This window comes from Columba livia, chromosome 1, assembly GCF_036013475.1.
Source record: "Columba livia isolate bColLiv1 breed racing homer chromosome 1, bColLiv1.pat.W.v2, whole genome shotgun sequence".
NCBI lineage: Eukaryota > Metazoa > Chordata > Aves > Columbiformes > Columbidae > Columba > Columba livia.
In genome coordinates, this window is record NC_088602.1 from 142,872,706 (window position 1) to 142,886,033 (window position 13,328).

The 13,328-nt window shown below is 37.2% G+C and overlaps 1 protein-coding gene across 1 annotated transcript in view; it reads left to right on the top strand.

The window, feature by feature from the left end:
* Positions 1–13,328, top strand: part of ANO2 (anoctamin 2) — a 190,350-nt gene that overhangs the window by 90,899 nt on the left and 86,123 nt on the right. Inside the window, exon 14 of the mRNA XM_013369708.3 lies at positions 4,903–4,986. Coding sequence (XP_013225162.2) covers positions 4,903–4,986 — 84 coding nt within the window. The remainder of the gene's footprint in view (positions 1–4,902; positions 4,987–13,328) is intronic.

Below are 13,328 nucleotides of genomic sequence, written 5' to 3' on the forward strand. Positions count from 1 at the left end.
GATATATCAAAGTTGATTTATCAAGAGTACAGGTAATATTTTATCAAAGTTAGATGATATATCAAAGTTGATTTATCAAAGAGCAATAAGGCAAACTGGAAGTTGTTCTACAGTCAGGCTGAATGATGCCCCGTTTTAATGTGCTAGTATTCAACTTTACTGCTGAGTTTCTTTTTGATGTTTGTCAGCTCATTTGTTTCAACAATGACTTATCATGAAGTAGAATAAAAAATTTTAAGCAAAATTTTCAATACCATAGTTCAAGAGACATCTGAACACACAACCTGGCTTTTGTCATTTAACATTCCTAAGCGTGTAATAATATTGGATGACTTATTTGAGCTTTGTTTTAATTGTACTTAAATTTATTGTGCAAGTTATCTGGACTAACAAGATTGTGAACATCTACCAGAGATTCCTTCATAGGTACTGAGATATAAAAGTACTTTTCCTTGGTTGAGTATCCCATTACTAGGATATCCTAAGCAAATAATTAATGTGAACGACAATCTCTTCCTTGGACTTCTCCTCCCCCACCCCACACTGTGTCATCTTCATAAGAAATAGAGGGGATTAGTGCTTGATTTGTAATAATTAGCCCTCTTAAAACAAAGAAAAACTGTGCTCTCTGTTCTGTCCATTCCAAGTTTGCATCTTGATTTAGCGCTGCAACTGAGTCATTCCAGTTGTCATTTGTGGAAACCTTCCTTTCTACTAGTGTGCACAGCTTTGCTGCTCTGCTTGTGTTCAGCATATTGGGATAAGGGTGTTCAATAAGTTCACCTTGTTTCTTTGACTTTGCTAAAGTGTACAAATGAAGCAGTAGGTTGGCTTAAGTTGTGCTGGTAACTCCTTTGATCTGTTAGGGGTAGTTTCTAAGCTTCTATTTTTTCATAGCAGCGCAGTTGTGTTTGTCATACTTTGTAAAATTCCGTTGTCACTTTCTTCCTAAATCAAAAAGAAATTAAGGAGAGATTGGTTCATATTATATATATATTCTTATCAAACTGGATCATTACCTACACAGCCTTAATTTGCAATGTATAGTGGATACACATGTTGTGTGTTTAAGGCAAATCCTGGAAACCATTCTCAGGGAAAATTCCCACTGACGTCAATATGAGTTTTGTCTGAGTGAAAAATCCACGATTTGGCTCTTTGTTTTCAGGGTGGGAATTATCATTTTCTACTCTTAACACTCATTTGGCCTCAAAGTACCTTGGCTCACATGGTTTTCAATAAGTGTCTGGCAGCTGTACTGGCAAACTTCCAGGATCATGGGATTCATATTTATCCCTACATGGACATTTGGCCTTCTTCAAGTCATCACAACTATTTCTAGCTTATTGAACAAAGTGTAGAGCTCTTCCCGTTTTCAGACAAAGAACTGATTCTGAATCACACTCTTTTTACAGCAGAGTGGAATTGTTCCTTCACGTCTATGTATATATGATCAGGATCAAGTATCTCTAAATCTGTATTGTAAATAAATGTTTCATGCAATATACTCATAAGAAAGAATATTTAGATACATTCTAGGAGGCGCTGTGGTCTGTTCAGTCAAGGGTAATATGACTTGGCGTATTCAGTGACGAAGATCAACTAATATTCCAATCCAGATGTAGGTGTATGAATCTCACATAAAAGGATATTGAGATGTCTTACTAGGAAAACTAAGTATAACTTGACCAAATTTGAACAGAATAGGCACTCAAAGCAAAACTGTCAATAGCAAAAATGTAAGCTACTGTATAATGTTTTGCTTGGCATTTTGTTTTTCTTACCTTGTTTCATTTCAAGCCAATTTTCAAAAGTTGCTGTGACCTCTGACAGCTGTCCCTGGTGTCCCAGAATGCTTTGCTTAGCAGAAAATAAGAAAAAAGGAAGAAAGCCAATTCAGCTCTGCAGGTGCTCCCACAGTGTTGTTCGATCTCCTCAGTTTCTTATAGCTTCATTTATCTCATTTCCCTACTATCATCAAACTGTCTCCTCTCATGTAGCCATCCATGCCTGATGCCTTCATCCTTTCTTCATTTAAATCTAAAGATGTTTGTTCCATTTGATCTCCAAACCTTATCCAAGGAAGCATGATAAAAATTAATGCAAATCAGCAAGCTAGTGCAAACTTGCAAAACATCAAGATACATGCATTGACCACAGCATCTTTAAACACTTACTGTATTTTTGTCTTTCCTTTCCCCATCCTGCTCGCCACCATTTTTGCTGCTAATTAGCTTCAGTAATGTCAGAGATTAGCCATGCCTCATTATTTCTTGGAGGTCCACATGCACTCAAAGCACTTTGTAAGTAATTACAACAGTGCCCCTCAAGAAAAGAAGTGCTATAATGATTCCTGAAATTCATTCATTGTGGTATTGATTTTTATGTGAGGCATAAGTAACCTTAAAAAAGTTTGTGATGCAAAGAGTGTCACACCTCCACCCTTAGAACATTTTTCATTAATTTGAATAGTGCATGAAATTACAAGTGTAAAACAAGCTGTCATTCTAACAATTTAATTACATCTGTTTGCTATAGCATCTTAGTGCTATAGTCTCAGAGGCATAACCATACTTGAGCTTTACAGAAAATTTGTTCCCTCGAGCCTCCCATCTCAGTACTAGATTCCCTGGGAGCAGCAGAAGGCATGTACCATTTGTGGGACTGCCTTTAGGGCAGAAGTATTATATATGATGTGTTCATAGAATTCAAAAACATAGAGAAATATCCATTTAAGCCAATTGTTACTCCTACAGTTATACAGTCTTAAAATTACACTTGACCTTTTGAAGGCCACTGTGAGGCTGATGTGGTGCCCAGTGAAAATGAATTTGACACCCCTGTTTTAAATGATAGCATGTTCACATACCTGTTCAATGCATCAAGAAAATCTCATGATCAAGATAAACAATATTTTGGAAGTTTCACTGTGTCTCCATACTGATGTGCAAGAGAGAAAGTTCAAGATGGTGTATGATGAAGTGCCAGTGTTACGGATAGCAGAAAATAAGCACGTGTCATCCAAGGAAGACTGCTGAAGTTCTATGCAACCCCTGTTCTGTTGTCCATAAGGATTAACGATTTTTTTTTTTTTTTTTTTTTTTATGGTTCTTATTCTCTTCACGGCAATCAGATTACTGAAAATTGCTATCAAGTCAATTTTGTGACCTGGATGATAAGTGTATGTTTGAACTACAGTAAGGACAAATGGTATGATAAATGATACTGGTCCTCTGAAATGCATGAGATTGATGTACTCATGCTCAGAATGGGACAGAGGAATATTAACATTTTTAGTTATGAAATACTGGCATTTCTGAAAAAGCTCTGAGCAGTGAGTGTTTTTCCCATGATGTCTCTGAAGCCATTCAGTATCTTCTTCCTACCTTCCTGTATAAACTAAAACATGGATTTTCATGTTTACATACAATGAAGTGCCTTTTAGCTAGATCCTGTGTCATGAAGCAAACAGAGTAAATAGAGACTGTTCAGATGTGGTTATTTGCAAAACACTGCTGATATTGCTTATACACTATTTCTAGTCTTCTTGTCAGGTCTACCAACCTGTGACACTTGGTACAAAAAACTAGAAGACAGATTCTGTAGGAATAAGCTTTTTGTGAGAGGCATCAAATCAAATTCCAGGCTGTGAATTAATTCAGAACTTGTCATGAATGAGGAGATATGTAGCCTTTTTATTTTTTTATGAGCTGCTGTCCTTAAAATCCTGGTAAGTTTGTACTACCATGCTTAATTTATGCTCTAATTTGGAGAAGTATAATCTGCAAGCAAACCTTGAAAGATTATTGATAAGGGAAACAGGACTAGAACCAACAGCCCAAGAGAAACAAGGTAGCTGCAGCTCCATGCCCCTAGGTCCAATCTGTAGCGAGGTTAAGATGTATTCTCAGTAGACATATGTGCATAGAGCACATGCATACACTACATATCTGCATATATGCATGGCCAGCCACACAGATCACACAGACATGCACACACAGCAGACACACAAAAACAGCACAATGTCCTCATCCTGCTTCTCTCCCTGGCTGAGAAGGATGGAGGTCTGCTAGTGAAAACATATATATGTATGCTTGTAGGATGCAGATCTCCCCAGCCTCTAGGGTCACTCAGTCTGCCCCAGTAGATGCCCCTGGACCCCGCTGCCCCCAGTTGCTGGCACCTAGAGGTAGAAGCCCATGAGGCTACTGTCTCTCTCCAGTTGCTCACTCATGCATATACCCCACTCGCGCAGAGCTGGCTGGGACTTCCTTGGTCCCCCTGCAGCCAACCCACCTAGTCTTGACCTTAAAAAGACACACACAAGTGGGTCTCATTCTTAGAGACCTCCGGACCCTGCGGTTTCTCTGGCAGCTGGCTGGGGGTCCCCTGATCCTCTCATAGCCTGCTTGGCCAAGGTCTTACCCTTAGAAATTTCAGGCATTTTACCTACTTGCCAGCTGCTCCAGTTTGATCTCCACTAGTGCTCACATACTCAGCCTCACACCTGCACTTGCTCCAGTTGCCAGTGGCCAGACCCCCATACAGACCAGCAAACTGTTTACATGTGACCAGCACTATTTATCTCCTTATCCCTCTATTTTTCTATATTTGTTCCTGTCTAAGTGGCCTAGATCCCTCCCTTTCCCACCATTGTTTTTTCCCCTAAGCTTCCCATAATAAGCCCTGTGCAATGCCCAAATACTCTTCCCTGCCTCCCGTAACATATCCTATCCCTCTAGGTAGTGATACCCCTACTCTAAAAGTGCTATATTGTTGAATCATCTTGGTGGCTTGGATCATGAATAAGTGACCAGAACATTTTTTATTTCTTTCTTTTCTCTTAAGTGTAATCACATTTATTTATGTATTTATTTATTCATTTATTTATTTATTTTTCAGGAGCATCCCAGACCAGAGTATGAAACCAAGCTGCTGCAGAAAAAGCTGAAAAATAAAAACACGAGAGCAGAAAATTCACATGAAGTAAGACACAACTTACTCTTTTCATTTGTATTGAATTTATACTATGTTTTGTTTTATCTTGATTATGTATTTGTCTGTCTCTGAATAGATTGCAAAAGGCACTTTTTTGGTGCTCTTAATTAGCCTTTTAAGTTGCTTGCTAGGGATCTGGTGTATGCAGCCTTGCAGCATCATTGAAAGGCTTTGAGGTCCTCTCTTTGTTAGCTCTGCAAAGTAAAGCATTTTGCATAGCAATATGATAGGTGATTCAAGATCTAATCTGTAGAGTGGTGAATTATTAGTAAGATAATCACCACAGGCATTATAGCAATGACCTAGGATTTCAGTACTTTGTGGACAATGAAGACAACAGCTTTTATCATAGTTATTTCATTTGCATAGGTAACATTGGCATCCTTAGTTATGTTGCAGTTACACAGTTGTGCAGTTTTGATAGCATTTCCAGTAGGAACGGAAAAATAATAATTGGTATATAATTTTTAGATTGAAGTATATTTAGGCTTTTTCTGGCTATCTCAACCTAAGAACAAGGACTTATTTTCCCAGTCCTCTCTTGTAAAGTGCTGGTTGAGGTCTGTTTCCAAAGCACTTCTAAGCCTCTGTAGACTTTGTCCATGAAGCATGAACATTACTTATTCCCGTACACCACGTGTGGCAAAAAATCCAAACCATTCCAAACCCATGTCCAATTTCCAGGTAGAAGGAAGCAATTTACTTTGTTTAAACATTGAGAACCAGTATCTGAAGTGGAAAGTACTCCAGTTTCCAGGTTTGGTCCAATAAATTTAGCCTTGCAGCTTATGAAAGAACTTAACTACCCCTTTCTACCTCTGGTCACTGTCAAGATTGTGAAGAGTTTCCACTGAACCTTTCATCTCAGTGAGGATGCCTTTCTCCTGTTGGGCCCAAGCAAACTACACAGAAGACAACTGAAAGATTCTCAATTGCTTTTGTGGCCTTGCCCACACCTTGCCTAACATGAGCAAGGACTCTGACATAACACTATGGGGAGGTCTTCCATTACACATTAAGTAGTTCTCTAGGCCTTCCAAGTGAGGGATCAAAGACTGTTAAAGACAGATAAAACAGCTGCTGCCATTTGTTCAGCTTTTTCTGACTTAAAGTAAATGAAATCTGGAAACAAGTCAGTGATTGATGCTGCAGAATATTAGACTTCTGTAGTTATGAGACAGTGTTAGATGATTAACTTGCTTAAATGAGACACAGAAAAATAGCAGCATTATAAATTAGAAATTAATTTAAGGTAAAAGAAAGCAATTAAAATGAGGAACAATGTAAAGATACAGCACTATAAAAATGTGAATAACTCCTTTCAGACATTTGGAAGTGAAAGGCTTTCCTGGAATAATTTTACCTTCAATTACCTTTTGTAACAATGTAGATGGAAAAATAGCACTCAGAAAGAAAAGATTTACTTCAGGTATTGGAGGCATCTGCATGGAAAGTTTCTCCAATGTCTTTCCAGGATTCAAAATCCTATTTTGAACAGTAAACTGCAAAACTGGGGAAAAAATAGTAATATTTAATTATGAACTAATTTTGAAAAAAAAGATATTTTAGTTCTTAGGTAATTTAAATAATATTTAGAGAAGTTTCCCAGAGTCATTTCAATCACTTTCTAGGTTTTGTAAAAATAGAGTACTTCAAGATTTGCCATCAAACAGTTACTTATAGGCATCAAACAGTTATTCATATGGCAGAACATATAATTTGTGTTGATTAAGGTAAATTTCTATTATAATAAATGCATCCATCCTGAAACTTACTGGTTACTATTTCTCCACAAATTACTGAAATATATTCCAAACTTCTGAGCAGTTTTCTGTCAGTTAACATTTTGCTTACTAATTCTGTTGTAATCACTTTTTTGATTTCCCTCAAATTCTTTCCAGCAAACTCCACACTAGTCTGGGCTTGGAAGATGTGTTGTTTTGTGGTTTGTACCTCACTGTCTCATGGTATTATAAGGGCAAGGACTGTTTGTGTGAGGCCTGCTGAAGAGGAAAAAGCCCAGTTCTTAAACTGAACTGTTATATTTAATGTATCTGTGTAAATGTACCACTACATTTTGCTTTAGATGATCCTGAAAAGTTAGATGTTAAAAGTGATGAGTATTTAAGACTGCAATAGTTCTGCTTAATTGTTAGTGGTTTTAATATTTTATTTTTCCTCCTTCAGATGGCTGTATGTTTTACACATTGCAAGACCATTAGCTCAGGAGTTTTTCCATGGCAGGTTAATAATAAGGCACAGGTTTCTGTGAGGTCTCTGGCTCAGTACTTCTGTCTTGTTGGGTGGAAGCCAAGGTACAGGACTTTGTCATATTAATAGTGTAGATCTAGTGTCTGGACTTGCATCAAAGTAGAGGTCTATGTAGTTAAATATTCAGTCCTCCTAATTTCTTGGTCTTGTATGAATACATAGATGCCTGTGAGGTCTCAGTATCCTCATATCTTAGTTGACAGTCTAATGTCATAGCAGAAGTCTCTGTGAAGTTCTTGCCTGAATACTTTTAGCTGACTAGTGTAATTTAAAGGCATATCTTTTGAGTGTAGCTGGTCAACAACTGTAGTGTGCTGTGTTGATATCAAAGGACAGGCTCTGGCACCACTGTTTGAAACTTCTCATTAGTTATCTAAGATGAAGTCAGAAGTCTCCAGTTCAGCAGCTGTGGCTTGTTGGGATAGAAATGATGCCAAATCTGCAGCTAATGTAAGAATACTGATTTAGAGCTTACTTAAAGGCATACATTTCTACAAAATTCCTGGCTTGTTTCCAGTATGTTAATTCTTCTGTTCCGGTGAGGATGTGACTAGTTTTATGGCAAGAAATTAAGCTTTTATGTGGAAAGCTCTGTGTACAGTGCATTTTTTTTTCCTTGCCTTACTCCAACAAGGAGTCCCTGTGAAGTTAATTGAGTTGTTTTTGCAATGAAGGGATAGGAGTTTGGTTATGGACTGGTTTTGTGATTGCAGAAGAAAATTGACACCACCGGCATACTCTCTTAAATGATAACTTGGGAATACCTGTTAAGAGGAAACCTACTTCAGCATACAGTTTTCACTGTCTGCTGTTGAAGTCATTAACTTTAATGAGTGTGGAAGGTGCCCAACACCTGTCAAGCCCAGTAAACATATGAGTCACTCTACCCAGGCAACAAATTCCAAATCAGCTTGATGACACTGGCAATAGAAAGTATTACAGATCTAAGGTACTACTTGGCTAATGGGGTTTGTGTTATAGAATACAACTTTAATTCAAATGCTGATTAGGGCATTTGTGCTGCTGTAATAAGCAAAGAATAAAATTTCAGCTTACACCACCCTGTGTGGTTCAGGCTGTTTTAATAAATATTTTATCGGTTATTTTGAGAGTGGAAAAGAAACTGTGAGAGCTAAGAGCACTTCACAAAAGATTGCTCTGAAATTACTCTTACAGTAACAACCTAAGGTTCTACTGTTTCAGAAGATAATTCATTTAAAGCTAAAGGAGTTGAATCATTTACATGAAATGCCTCAGGTTAGGTAGCACACGCATAAACATAGTCCTTATAAATTATTACATCAGTTTAGAAAAATGACAAGTTCTAAGGGATTCCTTCTGGAAACCTGCAAGGATCCAGCAGATAATCAATAGCAATGTTTGATTCTTTGCAGTCACATAAATAAAGGCTTGTAAATAGAGCTTCTTGATCCATTTACATTAGAAGGCTTCTTTGGCCTTGCAGCAGAAATGAATGCTTATGTGTTCATGCATGAATGCATGTGTCTGATAATACGTTCATGCAAAGATGGCAGATGCAATTATTCTACTAAAGCAATTTATACTATTGTGTTTTTTTTTGTTGTTGTTGTTCTTGTTTAATACACTATTATATAGAAGATGCAGACAGAAATATTTAACAAATAGGGTAAGGTTATTGTATCTGCAGGATGTTAACTGAAAAAGGTGTTGGACATTTGTAATCTTCTGATAAGTTGTTTCTCTCTCGGTGCAATAGTAATGTTCTCAATGGAAATACATGCAGGTCAGGAAATGAAAATTGGTTTTGTGCCTGAAAACATGCAGATGGGGTTCAATCCAACTCTCACTGGAGCTGATGGAAAGAATGCCTTCCAGTCATTTCTGGGAGAGATGGATCCTTTTCATTAAATGTCCAGCTGATCTGGCAAACATGATGCAACATTGTATATATTCTTATCTTTCCTATTTGGCAGGAAACTGAATAACTCATTCTACATACTTCTCAAGGAAAACTTTATAGAAAAAGAGGGCTTGTCTCTTGGCTCATGTCCTTACTTGGAGTAAACCCTGGGAATAATAGCATCTGGCATTCTATCTTGCCTTTAATTCATTTTAAATATGAAAGTGGCAGAATAAGTTATTTAAATTGTTAATTCAGCTGGTAATTGGAACAAAAGAGAAATATTTCCTTTTAAACCATAGTTTCAGTTCATAACTGAATTTAAGCAAGTTGGTTTGAAGAAGGTCTCTAGGGTAAGATTGATATAGATAAATATAAGGTAGAACTGAACACTGCTGACAAATACTTTACATATATGTATTTTTGAAATTGTCAGCATTGTGAAACATGAAATAGTAATTCTTGCTACAAGTCAGTTCCTTACCCAGTTTTGCATAAGTAAATCTCCCACAAGGCCTAAGAAACACTTCTGATGTTGGAGTCTATCTCTTTATAAGCAAATCCATGATAAGATTAAAAAAAGAAAAAAAATATATACATTTTTTTATATATTATCTGCAACTTCATAGAAGAAACTAAGAGTATTGGTCATAAATACTATTTTGAACAATCAGAACTGTAAAAGAACTGTGAATAAACACGGCGTTCCTTAATAACTAATATTGAGAAAATATTTTTTTTAGCATTTATTGGACCTTATTATTAATATGATTAAAAACAAACAAACAAACACACAATTTTGATTCAGTATTTCTTAAGTTAGCCAGTGTCTTTCAAACCTCTTTCGTTGCTTCACCTTGAAAAATAACTTCACTTTCCAAGCATATGGGAAAATAGGAATGTGTAATACTTGATTATATCTATCAACTATCTATCTATCTATCTATCTATCTGTCTGTCTATCTATCTTCAACTTATTCCTTGCGTCAGTAACTTTTGAAAACAAAAATTGGAGAATGCAGAAGATGAATGAGGACACCTGTGGTGATAATATTAGAGAGAGATCTCATTCTCTTTATTGTAGCAATGTTTGGTTAGCTAATTGGGTCAAATAACATCTGAAGGATAAATTTTATAATTCTGATTATTTTAATGTTTACCTGAGTCCTGGGTTACACCAGTTTTATACCATAGTGTTCATAAATAGAATTCGTGTCTTCAAGAGACTGTTGACAACATCTTTCAGTGTGTTCTCATTTAGACGTGTGTGCTCAAACCTCTTCCCTATTGTTGTCTTGGAAACTGGTTATCTATGTATGGAGTAGTACAGAAAAATGTAGCTAAAAATGTCCCACTTTCTCCCTGTGTCTTTGAAATCTGAGATGGGATTTTCTTATTTGTATCAAGTTAATGAACCCAATGTATCCCTGGAGTTCTGTGGTCCAGCATTTAGAATTATATTCCAGTCACTCTTCAGAAGGAGGTGACTCTTCCAATACTCTGGATATGAAGAAAGAAAACACTTAGAAAAATACTATAACAGAATAATTCAGGTTGGAAAGGCCTATAGGATTTTAGCTCGTCCAAACTCCTGCCCAAAAGAGCATCAGCTATGATATCAAACCAGGTTGCTCAGGGTATTATCCAGTCAGGTCTTGAAAAGCTCCAAGGACGGAATTGGTACAATCTTTCTAGATGCTGCCTGACTGTCATCATGGTGTAAAAGCTTCTCATTATATCCAGCCTGAACTTGTCTTGTTTCAACTTATGCTTATTGTCTCTCATCCTCTCAGCACGTGCCACTGTGAAGAAACTGGCTCTGTCTTCTTGATGACCTCCTTAAGCAAAGTGAGCAAGCCTTGTTCCTCAGCATATCTTCGTGGGACAAGTGCTCCAAGACTCTCTGCTAGACTAACATATGTTGAGCAATTAATTTTTTCTATTTAGGGCCCCAAAACTGGATACAGTATTTTAGATGCAGGATAATAAGTGCTGAGAAGCAGAGGCAATCACTTCCCTTGATCCGCTGGTTAACCACTGGTTAACAAAGCCCATGTGCTGTTGGCCTTTGCTCATGTTCAGCTTGCTGTCCATATAGACACCGATAGGCCTTGTCAGTAGAGTCTAGTACTGCAAGGAATTTTCCGTGTCGAAGGCAAATCTTTGCATTTGTCCTTGCTGAATTTCATGAGGTCTATATAGGCTCATTTCTTCAACCTGTCTAGGTCTCTGTGGATGATAGCCATGTACTCGAGGATATTGACTGATATTTCCTCAGTCTGATGTCATTTGTAAACTTAATGAGCAATCATCCCATCACTTCCTCCAGATCCTTCTTTGAACATGCTAAACAGGGAAGTCCTAGTGTAGAACCCAGCAGTACTCCACCTGTTACAGATCTTCAGGTAGAGTATGACTCATTAGCTAATACCCTCTGAGCTAAACAATCAAAATTGTATTTTGCTGAAGTCAAGGCAAATGACATTTACAAGTGTCCTCATGTCCTCAAGCCCAGTAGTTTTCTCACAAGTTGGTACGGCATGATTCACCTTTCGTAAATCAGAAATGACTGCTCACAATTACCTACTTCTCCTTTATCTGCTCAGATGTGGGTTTCAAAACAGCTTTCAGGAGGCCAAAGTGAGACTGACTCCTTGATTATCCTTTTGTCCTTTCTTTGAAGATGGGTACATAATTGCTCTTTCTGCAGTTGACAAGGCCCTTCCCTCATCTCAGTGTCCTTCCAGACATGACAGAATCAACCTTACAGTAACATCAGCCTGCTCCTCAAGCTTTCATTACTCTTCTCTGAAACTATAGGTAAATGAAATCACTGCTTGTCTTTTCTAAAGGAATAAATCATCATTTTGTCTAGACATCAAAATGGTATTTAGGAATACTGGATACTTTCTTGTTCAACTGCTGAATGCCAAACAGTGCAGATCAGAGCCAGAATTTTCAGAAATAAGTATCTAATGCTTGTGAGACCCCTTCTTCCAAGATAAAAAAATATTGGTCTTTTTCAGAAGAGAGCTTTGAACCCAGAAACAAGAGAAAGCAGGCCACTCTTTGTTGGTCTTATTTGTGTTACTTATTAAGATGTTGGCTCAAGGAAGCATTCTTTCTATGGCAGTACTACAGCTTGCAGTGTTTAATCACGTAACTGGGACTTAAGTATACGATTAAAGTTAAGCACATGCCTCAGTATCCTGAATATGGGTACAATTAAGTGCTTTTTTGAATTGAGGCCTAAGCTTCTTATTGACACAATAAAGATGATGCAGGTCTCTTTCCTATTAAACCGAATGGAAAGGCTCATTCCTACAGGTTTTATTCATCAGTACTTGAAATTAATGGGAGTTCTGCCTGAGTAATAAAGTTTAAGTCCTTGTGTCTGCAGTTACTGCAGATGACTTACTATCACATTGTACCCAGTTAAAGACTATAATAACAGGTTAGAGGGTTACAGCAAAGTCTCAGGTGAAAGAATAAATCTCCAGAAGGCTGCTGGGTTTTAGCTTAATGCAGATACTTGAACTTAAGAAGCTTCCTTTTCCTGTGTGCTGGTGACAAACTCCTGTATCTTGGAGTATATTTTTTACCTTCTGCTGAGCATATTTATAAGGTAAATTTCATGCTATTAATCTCCAAGGTCAAAACAGAAGCCCAGATTTGAGACAAAATTTACACAAATTGACTGTGGAAACAACAGTCAGTTAAGCTGGTTGCCAAGAATTTTTTATTTGATGCATACTGAAATCCTGTCTGCAGTTTTAAAGAAGTAAACTGCATTTGCATTTAATTCCTTTGGGCACCCATCCCATGTAGATTGAAATTCCACATACTCCAAGCTTAAAAAAGTAAATAAGTCAGTTTGAACTGGACAACTTTTGCAGCTATTATCATGATTAATTGAAAAACATTTGCCTGCTGTTGTGCTGATTTTCACTATTCACTTAATTTAGGGATAGGATGGCCTTGTGTTCAGAAGCTTCTTCATGCCATGGGATTTCATGTAATAGATAAACTTGAATTTTTACCGGGTTATTCAAGTCAACTTTTTCTTCTGTTGATACCACGTGGGTATTGTACAACTGAATTTAGGAACTTTTAATTATTAATACACGATGCCAGATTCACTGCTTCTTTCTATCTCTGTTGTTCATATAGTGAGAAT